Source organism: Haliotis rubra, unplaced genomic scaffold, assembly GCF_003918875.1.
Source record: "Haliotis rubra isolate DU_JTF1 unplaced genomic scaffold, ASM391887v1 Scf337, whole genome shotgun sequence".
NCBI classification, from domain to species: Eukaryota; Metazoa; Mollusca; class Gastropoda; order Lepetellida; family Haliotidae; genus Haliotis; species Haliotis rubra.
Genome location: NW_025767010.1, coordinates 828,873 through 843,708, shown reverse-complemented (window position 1 = coordinate 843,708; position 14,836 = coordinate 828,873). Strand labels below are relative to the sequence as shown.

Genomic DNA, 14,836 nt, shown 5'->3' with positions numbered 1-14,836 from the left:
ATAGTTCGCACTGCGCAGTGAGCCTAGAGGTTATATTTAGTGGCAGTCGTACTTCTACTAGGAGGGATTGTCGCGAACAGACAAAGTGGACCCATAAATGAGTTTGTGTCTATTTTTACAAGGATACGGCTGATTCCCTATAGTACGGTTGATGTATTATTCCGCCTTACCTGAGCCAGAGCAACGACGATAAGCGAAAGTATTTGGAACACCTTGGAATTATTACATTATTTGAACCATGGTAAGTAAGACCAAATTTATTATATTTTACACCGATTAGGTAAAATCAATCAATGCTTCTGCTCTTTAATGCCAATTTTGGCATCAAAATGGTGTATGAAACCAATAACAGTTTCAATTGTTTAAAGAATTCCGTGACCCGAATTGGTCCACCTTACATTTAGGGTAATGTCAAACACACATTCCACACAAATACGTTTGCGAGTAACGAGCTCCAGCTTCCGTTCCTTTCCAACCTTGTATGTTTATTTTTTTTAACAATTCCTTCACTTGCTGAATCCCGAATCCTTTTCCACACAACTTTCAGAACTTAAAATGGATGGTGTAAATATTTATGTCTTCCAAATTGCCACCTCTATCTATCTGTCAATTAGGCACGGTCTTCTTCAGTGATGTGTTTATAATCTAGCGATACATTCCTCAAGAGAGAGCTTCACCTGGCTTGTTAATTCGGATTTTGACATATTAACGAGGCGTGGTGAGCTCGTTAGAACCTGGGCATGGGTCGGGAGGGGATATCGTTACTATCTACGGGGCCATCATTTCGTCCTCACCCCCTGTGTGCCCACGTATCGGTAGTTAGCACCCCCGGGAGATTGGGCTGCAATACCACGGGGGTCACCATTTCCCATGAAACGTATCCTGACATTTAGTCTCAGAATCTATTTAAAAATATAAATATTACCCAAAAATAATAAAAATCATAAAATCTTAAAGAAGCCCAGAACAATTCTTATTTTCAGGCTATACTTGCCCAATCATTCTAGACTAAATTTGGTCCCTATGTTAACTGTTCTCTAATACATAACTACGTATCTAAACATTACCTAACTCGATATTTGTCAGAGATGTCATGTTTAGACACTATACGTTATGGTACAATTACAGAAAAATAACACGGGCCTGCTTCTCCTTTTACTTCAACTTCTTATGATATTGGTTCGTAACAAAATATTGATATCTCCATTTTAATTGCTATGTTTTAGGCTACATTTCGGTGTATAAATGATCATATATATTCATATATTTGTATTTCATTGCTATCTGTTTCTGGTGATCAACGTCAATCGTAGCTAAGAATATAAACAGTGCTATACCCAGGGATTCGTGCGCTAGTTGGTACGTATGTTTTTGGATGCATTTGTAAAATACTTGTCTATCTTGCTTTGTTCAAGTCTCACTGGGTCACGTCACCTGGTGAGGATTGGATTCCCGATATATAGAGTTTGCGTGTCTAACAGTGTAACGGAGACGAGCTGTTAGAACACACGCGTTATGCATGAAGCAGCACACTCACCGTATTTCCTCTGAAAATATCCCCGTTAAGAAATACATCGGATGAGTTTGGGACATAATGTAAGAATAGTTTCCAATACACACCTGATCTCGAATATCTTCAGCAGGATCGATGACTTTAATTACGCAATGCATGTCATCATGTCCCAAATGCGTAGATCGATGCTCACGATGTCAATCACTGGATTGTTTGGTTGAAAACAACATACTACGGATTTAAACTTTTACTACGATGTTTTGGTGCAAATACACACCATATTAATGAAGAGATCCAGAGGGGGTATTAACAACAGATCGATGTATGTTCAGAACTTAGAGCTTCTGGTTGTGGAAAGTCGGTACAGTTACACACCAGGTAAACTATACCGAAATACATGTAATCAGGAGAGAGAGAGAGAGAGAGAGAGAGAGAGAGAGAGAGAGAGAGAGAGAGAGAGAGAGAGAGAGAGAGAGAGAGAGAGAGAGAGAGAGAGAGAGAGAGAGAGAGAGAGAGAGAGAGAGAGAGAGAGTATACTAGTAGTGCTATACCCGAGCAAACATGACTGATAGTTATTTCACGCGAAATCTAAAAACCCAGTTTACAAGCGCCATGGGAGTGCTACAAGACTTTCTTTACCACGAAGTACGCAGGGCTTCACGATGAACGCATGTTTTATCTAGTAATTCTGATTACATAGCCGATAGGGACCAAAAACGATGGGTTGGTTTAGTGCGTTAATTGTATCGCAACGCATTTTCAAACTTTGAATTTAAACAAATGTTCCAGGGAGGTGGAGTAAGGGTCTGAATGATTCCTATCTCCCCAACGTTTTGTAGACAGTTAAACTGGCCCAATATTGAAGCAAACCTCCTGACGAATGAGTTTAACAGAACTCTGACGTAAAACACCATCTTGTTAAGTCTCCATTTCATATGAAATCCGTTTTTCATGCAACTGAATATAGAATATTTGTTGACTTAAAACATCAGTCTTAACGATACCTTCATGTGTTGCAAAAGACGGATCACGTTAAATAGCTTTTTAGATTAAAGTATACATTTCTATTAGAAAATTATTATATATGCTAGCGTTTAATTTATCAAAATGTACACCTCCTTCATGTTATATGTTATTTCAGTTATATTTCATTTTCATAACTTTGTTAAGTTTCTTACCTTGAATCACACATATCCCCTCAATACCCTGAGACGAACTTGTCCTTTACACTTGTAAACCATAGTGTGTAATATGACCTTCTTTCGATAACATACAGGGTGCTAGTATTTATTTTTTTCAACGGAAGCAGATGTACCAAATGTCAATGTGTAATTAAAAAACACTTATTCACTTAAGCGTAGCTACACGATTCCGTCAGTTCTTCTACATACAAAATTATTAAACATAGGAAATGACTAGTATTAATAGAAATCTGTGGCAAGCTGCGCCGAACATGGTGCAGGTGTCGACTTGGTGTTTATGTTCAAGGAATGGAGATGAGAGTAACACGACAGGAAATGACCCTAAATACAGTTGTGGACAACGTTGTTGACGTCATGTATGTATTGGTGATCGTCACCAACATCCACAATACAAGCATATCCGAGTGGACCAGAATCGGACTGAAAACAATTACCCCACAGTAAACTATTTCCTTAGAATGAGTTCATTTTCCCTTACAATTATCACTTAATGCACCCCCAGCCTTGTGCCAACATATCGCGTGTGAGTGATGTAATAAGTAGGCTGTAATCCCCGACAGGCAATATCATGGGATATTTCACAACTCCGCAAGGCAGGTATGTGAGATACCGTGCGCAAAGCGTATACCTAAGTACCGTTACTCTATACAAGGAGTTCTGGCTAGTTACAAGAGAATCCCACCTATGTCCGCGTGGCAGGCATTAAAACCCAAGCCGCAGCCATGAACACATCAAGAACCGCCATATACATATCTACGGTTCTGTACCAATAACTGTTCCGGAAAACGTATTTTCGGTCTCTGAATGAAGGAGAAAGTAAAACAATGGTTCGAAGGCCGTCACGTAGTCTGGTGCTTGTGTAGGCAAGATGGTTGTCCATAGCTCACAGTTACGCGTTTGTTGTTATTTCCACACCCAAATACCTCCCTTCCATCTGTTGGCATGGCGCCACTTGCATCAGAAGCGACGAGAATTCACGTAGACTGACGTCGACAGCACGGCCGAGGGCATTTCCTTTCACTCCGAACCTCCTCGGCTAATTTCGGAACTGGTGCATCAGATTGGTATTTCGGCACTGTGGGTTATCTCTAAGAGTATGGAGATCTTCCTCTGCATTCCTCCGTAACATGCAGTTGGAAGAATGGTCGCGACGGCAGACAAGACTTAAACATGGCCCACTGCCAATATTAAGATGCCGAACAATCAGATGACGTAATCGTTACTTCGATAGCTCGAAGTTTGCCAACCTTTACTTGTGGAATGTCTTAAAATAGAATATTTATCATGTTTCCCAAGAGGCGAAAGGTGCATCGTATACTTATATCTATTATGATGTATTTAGAGATGTGTTTTGCGATAAATATACAGGTTTACTTAGATTATTGTCGAGATGACAGGATACGGACTTGAATCTTGAAACACATGTCGGTTGCGTTTACGTTAATGAAATAACACATGACAACATCTAATTCTCATAACTGTAAGAGATATAACTTTACTTGGTTTACTTTCTTGGTTTTCTACCAAATTCACCGAAGATGAGTGAGTGAGTTGTGTTTTACGCCGTTTTTAAGCAGTATTCCTGCAATATCACGGCATATGCCACAGAAATGGGCTTCACACATTGTACCCATGTCTTTCTGACAAGCAAACGTTTTTACCACTAGGCTACTCCACCGCCCCCTTACCCGAAGATGTCAGTATAAACAACAACGAATGGCCATATAACATTGTTCCCTTGAGGTGACTCGAACTCGGGCTGTGTTTGTGATGAACCAATACTTACCACTAGGCTGCACACAACCTCGAATTAATATTACTTTTGGAAATAACGAGTGAGTATTTTCTTACGCTGCTTTTAGCAATATTCCAGCAATGTATCACGGTGACACAATTTCTACCCATGTGGTGAATGAACCCGGACCTTCAGCGAGTGCTTTAACCACTTGCCTACCCTACCACCCTTTACAAATGAACTCTCCGGGTATTCCGGGTATGCATGTCGCGCACATGTGGATCGAATGAACACTATATTGGCCTATTGCGTTTCTGGTGTTCCCCGCCGTGATATTGCTGGAATATTGCTAAAAGCGGCGTAAAACTAAACTCAGTCAGTCAGTCAGTCAACGCAACACCATGGCTTTGGTCACTACTCTTTATTTCAATATCTCTGGTCTGCCTCGTCCACTCCGGAATATTTACAGACTGAGCCCATACATTTGTAGTCAGGCTCATAGTCCCTGAACTACATTATTTTCCCCAATGCCTAGCCCTCCCTGCAATGCTACATACCTAAATGAAGCAAGTCTAGATTTTATAATCTCCCAACTCACTCGGGTTTCTTTTCGATTTAAATGGGCTTATTTGTTACTATCACGATTATATATATTCAGGGTCTAAGCGTTAGTCTAATACATTGGAATATCGCTCAGTGCAGCGTTAATCAACATTCAAACATTCACTTAAACCGGGGGCGGTGGGGTAGCCTGATGGTTAAAGCGTTCGCTCGTCACGCCGAAGTCCCGGGTTCGAATCCCCACATGGGTACAATGTGTGAAGCCCATTTCAGGTGTGCCCGCCGTAATGTTGCTGGAATATTGCTAAAAGCGGCGTAAAACCAAACTCACTCACTCACTAAAACCTGTTACTGTGTCCGCCAGCTGTTATATGTTCAGAATGGTGTCGTAAAATGCTACTCACTAACAGACAAGCCCCTTCTCATCTACCGTGCTTGAAATAGAAGGAGAGTATGTGAACTGATCCACTGCTCTGGGAGCGAGCTGATGCTGTGTTACTGACAACGTCTCAACGTCTAAACAAACAACGGTGCTGGTTGCTTACGTACAGTAATCTTATCAAAGGCCATGTTGGCCGATTTCCCAACTCCACGAACATATCATGTTGTGACTTATATCTTGCAGAACAAGTTTGTTAAACTCATAAATATTGTGTATATTTAGCCAAATGACAGCAATGGTAATAAAATATATGCCACAACGTGTTTACAGTAGTACCTATATGTTACTCATTAAGCTCTCAAAATACTTTCTCTTTGTGAGAATCCCCTGTGCATTTTAGTCCCCCATTCAAGAGAGGTATAGATATATATAGGTTTGTAGCAGGGCTAGCGGACCATGGCACCCTATCTGTTACATTTCGGTCACAAAAAACTCTACTTCGTCTTTCAGCAGGGATGGGTTAAATGGCTTCTTCTGTTTCACCTGTCGGTGTTGTCAGACATTGTGGGTTTGTGGGTTAAAGAGCTCGCACTGAGAGATTTTAACTACATTATAGTTTGTCTCACAGTCCCTGAACCGCATTATTTCCCCTTCTACCTAGCCCTTTCTGCAATGCTAACGCCAAAAATGAAGCAAATCAAGATTTCCTCAGGTCTGAATCTCACTGGTATTCCTTTTCAATTAAAAAGGATATATTTGTTTCTATGAAAATTACACAGAGAGAGAGAGAGAGAGAGAGAGAGAGAGAGAGAGAGAGAGAGAGAGAGAGAGAGAGAGAGAGAGAGAGAGAGAGAGAGAGAGAGAGAGAGAGAGAGAGAGAGAGAGAGAGAGAGAGAGAGAGAGAGTAAACGGTAGTCTACATTTTAACTTACAGAGCTGATATTCTAATAAGATTGCAATACCTTTCTCTCACGTCAAGTAAATGTATACTGTTTAACTGTTTGTGCCAATCCATTTGCTTTATATGGTTCACAGACTTGATGCTAATAGACAAGTTTGGATGGGTCCAAAGAAGAAAACCCAACATATTATTAATTGTTTGTGACGACCGGCTTAGTAGAATGTATATAATTAGGTGCATGATTTATCTTGATAACAAAGGAAAGTACAGACCCCGGGATTTATCGCCGCCAAAATAGGGTCTTCTGACTCGAAGTCTAGCTACTCGAAAATGATTACGAATGGTTTGCGCCGGCACTCTCCTCAAACCATGCTTGTACTGCTATGGTTGACGTAACAGTTCGATTCCGCAAATGAAGTACCCGGATGTACCTATCCTGGGCTGAAGTGGTAATCCGAGGTCTACAACTTCGAGGCCGATCTTGTATAGAATTGGTTTGTTGATATCGGTCCCATAAACGACTAATGGTAAACATTGAGGTGGTGTGCAACGGCAGATTGAGACTCTCCAGCTTCCAGACGTCCAATGGCAATGTTTCGATTTACGGGTCCCCGTAACGATATGCTTTCATCTAGCTATAAAATACCAATGACCGTCGGAAAGTAAAACGGCCTTTACATAGGCAATGTCCCTGCTCACGATTCCTCAGAAGTGCACGTGCATATTGACGCTTAACGTAAACGTGCATTATAGTTTGGCATGAAATGCATGTGGACCCAGTTTTTTGTAAATATCTCTTCATCCAATGACCCAATCGATCTCAAACTGTGCAAGCGGATGTTTTGTCAGACAACCTAATCACATTGTAAATCACCGATTTTATGCATTTGTATTAAAGAATCTGTCTATGTAACTGTCAACAAAATAAACAGCAGAACGCAAACTGCTTGCAGAGGGAGGGAGCCAATGACCTGTAACAGCGGCACAATGTATGAAGCCCATTTCTGGTGTCCCCACCGTGAAATTGCTGGAATATTGCGTAAAACTGAACCTAAAATCATTCACTCAGTGATATAAAGACGGCCCGTTGATGTACACAAGTCTGTGTTTCAGGCGATGAGCGGTGTTGCGGTGAACGAGGAGTGTGTGACGGTGTTCGAGAACCTGAAGATGGGCCGTCAGTTCCTCTACATAATCTACAGGGTCACCGACGACCTCCGAACGATCAAGGTGGAAGAAATCGGTTCCCACTGTGAGTACAGGCCCGCTACCAACACACTAGAACAGCCACAGGGCTGTGTAGTCACACTGAAGGATGCGGGAGTTAGTTTGTGTGTAGACCCTAACGCTTAGTCTCTGAATAAAGATAATTTTGATAGTAACAAACAAACCCATTTAAACTGAAAAGGAGCCTCAGGGCTTTAGCACTACAGGGAGGGCTAGGCAGTAGGGGAAATGATGTGGTTCAGGGACTGTGAGACAGACTAGTAGACAATCTGTACAAACTCACTATAGAACAAGGGGCTATATAGTTACACTGTAAGTGCGGGGTTCACTGCGAGAGTAGGCAATCTCTACCCACACACCAAAACGGGTCTATAAAATCATGCTGTAGAGTACAACAGTGTTGATGTATTAGAAGTTTAAGTTATAGAACATACTCGTGGACACGATTCCACGTTAAAGATTGTAGTAGTCTGTCTCACAGTCCCCGAACCACATTATTTTCCTTATTGCCTAGCCCTCCCTGCAATGCTAAAGCCTCCGTGGTGTAGTGGTTAGAAAGTCCGCCCGGAGAACGGAAGGTCGTGGGTTCGATCCCCGACCGCGTCATACCAAAAGACGTTAAAATATGGTACTTGTTCATCCCTGCCTGGCGCTCAGCATTAATGGGTACAACAAGGACTGGTCGGCTCGGAGTCAGTATAATGTGTCTGAGTTGGGTATTCATGCTTCACTGCGGCATGGTATCTCAGTGGGCTAGCACTATAAAACCAGCTTAAGTCTGGGCTAGTACAAGCAGCCGCACATACACACACACGCATGCACGTCGTCATATGAGCGAAATATTCTCAAGCATGACGTTAAACCCAAGTTCACCTCACCTCACCTAAATGAGGCAAGCCTAAATTTCCTAAGGTTCTGAATTTCCCATCTCACTGGGACTCCTTTTCAATTGAAATGGGTATATTTCAAGCTACTATGAAATTGTATATATTCAGAGATTTGCGTTAGTCTAAGAGTGTAGATGTGTGTCTCTCGGTTCAAATACATTCATTCATATAGGCTGTCTGACAACAAAGATCACTCACGCAACGAAACGCAACGCAATGTAGATGGAAAACTCTTCATTGCAACGTGTGAAGCATTGGTTACTCTCCATGTTCTTGTCAGTGAACGAACCTATAAGACGAACAGTCAAATCTACATAGAGTTTATATAGGGAAGCTATCGTTTGTTTAATGTTGTCATCGTCCAAACCATTGGTTCTGTGAGTGACTGTGAGTGACCCCACCCTGAGGACTTTCATCCATAATCATAGTGTCAACGTTTTGTCTGTTTGGTCCGGAATCGAATATACTATTCACACTTTGCTAAGGATCAAATCATTGATTCAACAGAAAACTGTGATGAGGGGTCTAATTTGATTTAAATATCTAAGGTTATTGTAAACATGGATCTAGGTTTCAGTATGTCACTGCATCTTGTGAATCCCATACCTGCTATTGACAGGTGTTGTGAACTTGTCAATGACTCGTTCCATGATTTGCAAAATGGTTGATTGGTGCCATGAAAACCATTTTTATGGTTACTCATGCACCAAGTGCATAAGGTTAGATTAAAGTGGCTGTTTGCCTAAAGAGGGGTTACCATAATATTATTTATCCAGATTTAAATGGATACAATTTCAAATTATAAATCTATGTTTAAGTAAAGTTGGGATTTTTTGTGATCTTTAGCAAAGTGTGAGTCGTAAATTTAAAGGTTGTGGTTACTTCTGAAGTATCTATAAATCTAAACAGTTAATGGAGATCGGGGTTAGAACTGGTCTTCGGGAACCCTCGACTTAAGGGATCGGGTGGTCGGATTTGGTTGACACATGACATCGTATCCCAATAGATGGATGCTCATGGTGTCAGTCACTGGATTGTCTGGTCCAGACCGCCATCATATAGCTGGAATATTGCCGAGTGCGACGTTAAACAACAAACAAACAAACACAATTTTATTAATATATGGTCATCTGTGACGTGTGTGAAAAACAATAGCTGTTAACAACAAAGGTAGTGTAAACCTACGTATATCTTCATAGGAATATAGTATCTGTTCACAGCAAATGTTTTGTCCATCTATATGTAAGTCTTGCTGTTTTCCAGACCAAACATACGAAGACTTTGTACAGAGACTGAAAGATGCTGAGTCCAAGAGGCAATGCCGGTATGCAGTGTTCGATGTCAAGTTCTACCAGAACGCCATGCCACAACAGAGGCTGGCATTCTTCCTCTGGTGAGTCCTGTTCATTACTTTCGTAAGGGGGCGGTGGGGTAGCCTAGTGGTTAAAGCGTTGGCTCGCCATGCCGAAGACCCGGGTTCGAATCCCCACATGGGCACAATGTGTGAAGCCCATTTCTGGTGTCCCCCGCCGTGATGTTGCTGGAATATTGCTAAAAGCGGCGTAAAACCAAACTCAGTCAGTCAGTCCTTTCGTAAGAGGCGACTATTGGGATCGGGTGGTCAGGCTCGTTGACTTGGTTGACACATGTCATCGTATCCCAGTTGCATAGATCCATGCTCATGCTGTTGATCACTGGATTGTCTGGTCCAGACATGCTTATCTACAGACCGCCGCCATATAGCTGGAATATTGCTGAGAGCGGCGTAAACAACAACCAAGCAACCAACCTTTGCCAAAGACACACATCACACTTGTCGGTAGCTGTCGAGATATAGGGGGTACTATATCAAAGAGAATAGTTGAAGGTCCAGTCAGCAATATTTCAGTCTTTTTGAGGCAGTCTGCATTTAATGGGAGTATGGACTAGACGAAACAACGGTTAGAAAATACCCATATCGTTGTCTGACGAGGCTGATCCTCGGTCCAATTTGTCGCATATTACGACGAGTGTGTGTGTCTGTCTTTGAGAAGTTTGTTAACGCTTATATACTGAACAGCAAAAGAAACGCAAGTTTCGAAAAAATGAAGTCTCATGAAGGTAAGCGTTTATGTTTATGGAACGTTCATGGTAAAGTGACGTAATGATCCCAGATGAGATGATGTCATGCAATTTGACGTCCATACGAAACATTCGCAGAAACACACCAATAGTGCAGCAAAATCATAATTTTAGCACGTGCATAGACGGTTATGGATGAAAAGCATGCATCTCACTCTGAGGTATCCTTTATAAAGGTTTGTGTCAAAAAACAGTTCAGTATTGACTCTAGGAGGTGTTCACGCCACACAAACGATAGAATAAATGATTAGACATAATTTGGGTTGTCTTCAATTAAAAAACTTGACAAAAAGCCAGACTTGCGTTTCTTTTGCTGTTCAGTATACTTCCCTACTTTGTTTTAAGAGTATGTGTAATTTGGATAACCGCTGTCTGTTTCTTGTTGTTTCCAATATCATCAATTAGGTATTCATATTCGGGTCCCTATTCCAGTTATATAACCGTGTTTGTGTTGGCCTGCAGGAGTCCGGACACGGCCACCACCCAACAGAAGATGTTGTATTCCTCCAGTAAAATGACATTGTTGAAGAAGTTGGAGGGCATCCCAGTTGTACTCCAATGCAACGACGAAGACGACCTTTCTATGTGCAACGTTCTAGACAGATGCATCAGCAAGTATAAATGATCAAAACCATCTCATCGTATTTCTAAAGTGGCGCTGACCAAGAGTTGGACGCGTTGCCATGGTAGCTCGCACGTGACACAACACAATATTACACTGTCATTGTCACAATCTTAAGTGACGTGTGCACCATGGAGTGTTTCGGATTTCGATGATTCCCAGGTGTATCGGAACCGGTAGTGACGTCAGCAACATTCAGACATCTAGGAATATACATGTACCCAATAGCCCGCGCACAACTGTAGTGGATACGACATTCCAATTACGTCAGCTTCTTAGTCAGCTTACAATGTGTATGCAAGGATTGCTTTCCTGGAGCCAACAGGCCATTCTCAAAGATGGCACACATAGACACCAATGGAGCGAGTACAGAGCTAGAACAGAGCTTAAACAGAGCACATACGTCAAACGCTGATCCAGCTTCTACTTGGAAAAGGATGGGTGAATTTTGTGAAGCCGAGAGATGGATCTAATTATCCGCGATGCAAATTACGAAGTGTGTTTGATAAACCTGTTCTTTGTGTTGAAAATCACCATATGGATTTGTCGTAGTGTTGTCATGCGTTACAATTAGAATGCCCTGTCACCTATAAAACTGTGAATTGTATGAATAATGAGCATGCGTCAAAATGAGGGTTGGGGTACGTATCCTCTGGGACACTCCGGGTTCCGTTTATATAAAAAGAACAAGTCATGGAAGGAACTTGAACTAAACTAGTGCATGGTGCCAATTCAATACACGCCAGCTGAACGGTCGCGAGTTCGCAGGAATACAGGTGTGAACCAGAACAGATTCTTACCAGGGGTCTTCGCCACCGTCACCTGCACCTGCGTAAAAGACCTTGGACTGAAACACGTTTGGCACCAGTAGGCCACGACGTTGCATCATGGGCAATACTCGTACATGGATACTAAGGCGTAAATAGAAGAGCTTGCATATTGCTTAAATGACTGTGTATGGCAAGGTTCCACAAACCGGTCTTCGGAGAGCAACGCTTGTCCAAGATGGGCCTTATGACGACTGAATTTAGGGGCTGACCAAGCATAAAAAATCTCAAACCACCCAAACCCTCTCCCCACACAACCCCACGCCACCCAATGAATACTGAATACTTATAGTCACACCCTTTATTTAGAAATGCCTGATAGTTACCGGGGATCGTCAGGCAACATTGGCTATTTATCTAGGTAGATGTGTGTATCCTTAGCTGCATACGACGTATAACTGGCTGTCCGTTTCTGTGGCCAGAACGGGCAAGTGGTATTTCCAAAGTCGCCTGCCAGGAAGTTGTCTGCACCGAATCGTACTGGTGTTGTGGAACGAAGATATGTTACACTTTGTCAATGGTGGTATCTGTGTAAATGTTGGAGTGCTCTCCCATAATCATATGTTGTGTAAATTATATATACAGGTAAAGATGTTGTGAGCTTAGACACATGCTGTTGTATATCTGGAACTACTCCACTCAAAAGCTTCGATTCTGAGCATTAGAACTACACACGGCGTCTTTTCAAGATGTCATATGATATACTAAATAACATTTAAATATTCGAGGACAAGACGTCACTGACAACATATTTAGTTGTCATGGTAGCATCATTTTAAGTCGTGAAAGGATATCGTGAATTTGCACATGGTCACAGAGCATCAGCTATTTATCACTGCGGTCTCCCAAAATCAGGCGTTTTGATACCGTGTGAACGTCCCCGTAGGAGATCACGTCAGGTGAATTCAGCTTTTCGTTCTTCATCTCGATTCTGAAATTCTAAATTGTAGAAAAACCTCACAACACATAATTATTCTTTTGATGGCATTCCCTTCCCGGCGTAGATGTCATGGCGTCCATCAACGACACGGTGTATAAACTATTTACAACAATACGATGGTAATGCCTTATTTATCAACATTCGGAACTTGTCGTTTTAGTTGATGGTGGATACAAGATTGGTTACACTGGTTTGGTCAGTCGTAGCGTGAGTATAGAAATCTCGACCCTGATTGGGTGATTGTTCATGTGCATGACGGATGTTAATGGGATTTACTGTCTGATCCCTTGCAAGGTGAACACACACAGGTATAAGGCCTTCCGTTAATCTAGAATGAACAGTTGTATGTTTCTCAAAATGCATACTTACATGATGACTGTCTTTTCTCGCTTCCATGAAAAGGCTTCAAAAGAAACGAATTGATACAATTATACACATATCTTAACTAACTGATACATAAATAAATAGATGCAGTGTATTCCGACTCGCGGATTCATATATGATAGGGCGTTGGATGTTGTTTTGTAATTGGTTTGTCTTATACTATATCAAAATCAGTATCTTGAATTGTTTTACAATTCTTCCGCAACTTTTGACAATTCCTTTGGTATTATACGGTTATGAGTTTAAAAGTCTGTAATGCTTACATTGACACGGCCAATGGCGGGCATTAGTTCAACACTTTAGACACTAATAATGTATTCGGAGAAAACGTCAAAACCCATTGGGTGCAGTGTCAATGTAGAGAGGCAAGCCTAATGTCCAGAAACGCCTGGAGTGAGGAAAAAAATATATATCATATCCATCTGCACAGCATTATCACAAATAGTTCATGTGCATAGATCGATGAATATTATTTAGTTGTTTACTGTGTCCGCTCTATGTAACGTGTGTCCAGTGTGCTATCATGGACGTTAGTAGCTGCTGTTGTGTCAATTGCAGCTGTAACGAAACAGTCGTCGACTTTGCGAAATGAAGTCACGCTGAAAATCAGATATATCTTTGCCATTTATTAATTAACGAAAATTCTTGACATTTGTTTTCCTTTAGAACAAGTACTATGTTTTGTATATTTTGCCCTGTTCATAATATGGAGATCACTGTCAGTGCAGAGAGTGCTGCAGTCGAACTGGGTCACCGCCGTTTTATGCAATTTTATTTTGATGTTGTATGGGCATTTCTGGATATAGTATTAACATGATTAAAGCGAACTAACGAAGTGCTTAGTGACTGGTGAAAGACGTAACTGCATGTAGAGTCCCTCTATACCCCGTGCCCCTCCCCTTCTGTGTTATGTATATGATAAGATGTGAAGCGTATTGTTTTTTAACATGTGCCAGTTGGATGTTATGCTTCAATTTATAGAACGACATTTTACCAATGTTTGACATATTTTGTACATCATTTTCTTTTGAATACATGCGTCATTATCCTCACAGAGTGACTTTTGTTGTTGTTTTCATTTATGTTCTGTAAATATATACAGTCCGTTTGACTTCATTTGAGACCGGTGAAAAAAGGTTGTTTAACAAACGATAATTATTTTGTCACTTTTAGCTGTTTCTTACGAGGGGGGACCACTTGCTGATAGAACCGCCAGGTGTGCGTGTTATACGTGTGAAATTGAAATTTCACTGCACACGCTTGTTGGTTACCTGGCTGTTCTACCAGCAAGTTGTCATCCCTCGTAAGAAATAGCGAAAAGTGACAACAAAATAATGATCGTTTGTTAAACAACTTTTTTATTCGGGTGTCCAAAATTATGAGACAAATCATCAGAGTTGGTCTGTCGATTTCATGTGACTGTGCAAAGTTTGATTTGCTGCATATATTAGATTTTGTGTTAGTGGGCAATTCATCGGTCTCAAAAGAAGTCAAACGGACTATAGTTTGAAATGGTTCTGCAGTCCCTGCACCA

The 14,836-nt window shown here is 41.4% G+C and overlaps 1 protein-coding gene across 1 annotated transcript; it reads left to right on the top strand.

Moving 5' to 3' along the window:
• Positions 1-14,356, top strand: LOC124284455 (actophorin-like). The gene is made up of 4 exons (XM_046720535.1): positions 1-241; positions 7,408-7,546; positions 9,672-9,801; positions 10,992-14,356. Exons 1-4 carry the CDS (start codon positions 239-241, stop codon positions 11,152-11,154), a joined length of 435 nt encoding a protein of 144 aa, XP_046576491.1. The 5' UTR covers positions 1-238; the 3' UTR covers positions 11,155-14,356.
• Positions 14,357-14,836: the final 480 nt, after the last annotated feature.

What these genes read in the sequence shown, in the direction of transcription:
- LOC124284455 (XM_046720535.1), top strand. An exon ending in GGAAGAAATCGGTTCCCACT is followed by an intron (nt 7,547 to 9,671) that starts GTGAGTACAGGC and finishes GCTGTTTTCCAG; the next exon opens with ACCAAACATACGAAGACTTT. An exon ending in AGGCTGGCATTCTTCCTCTG is followed by an intron (nt 9,802 to 10,991) that starts GTGAGTCCTGTT and finishes GTTGGCCTGCAG; the next exon opens with GAGTCCGGACACGGCCACCA.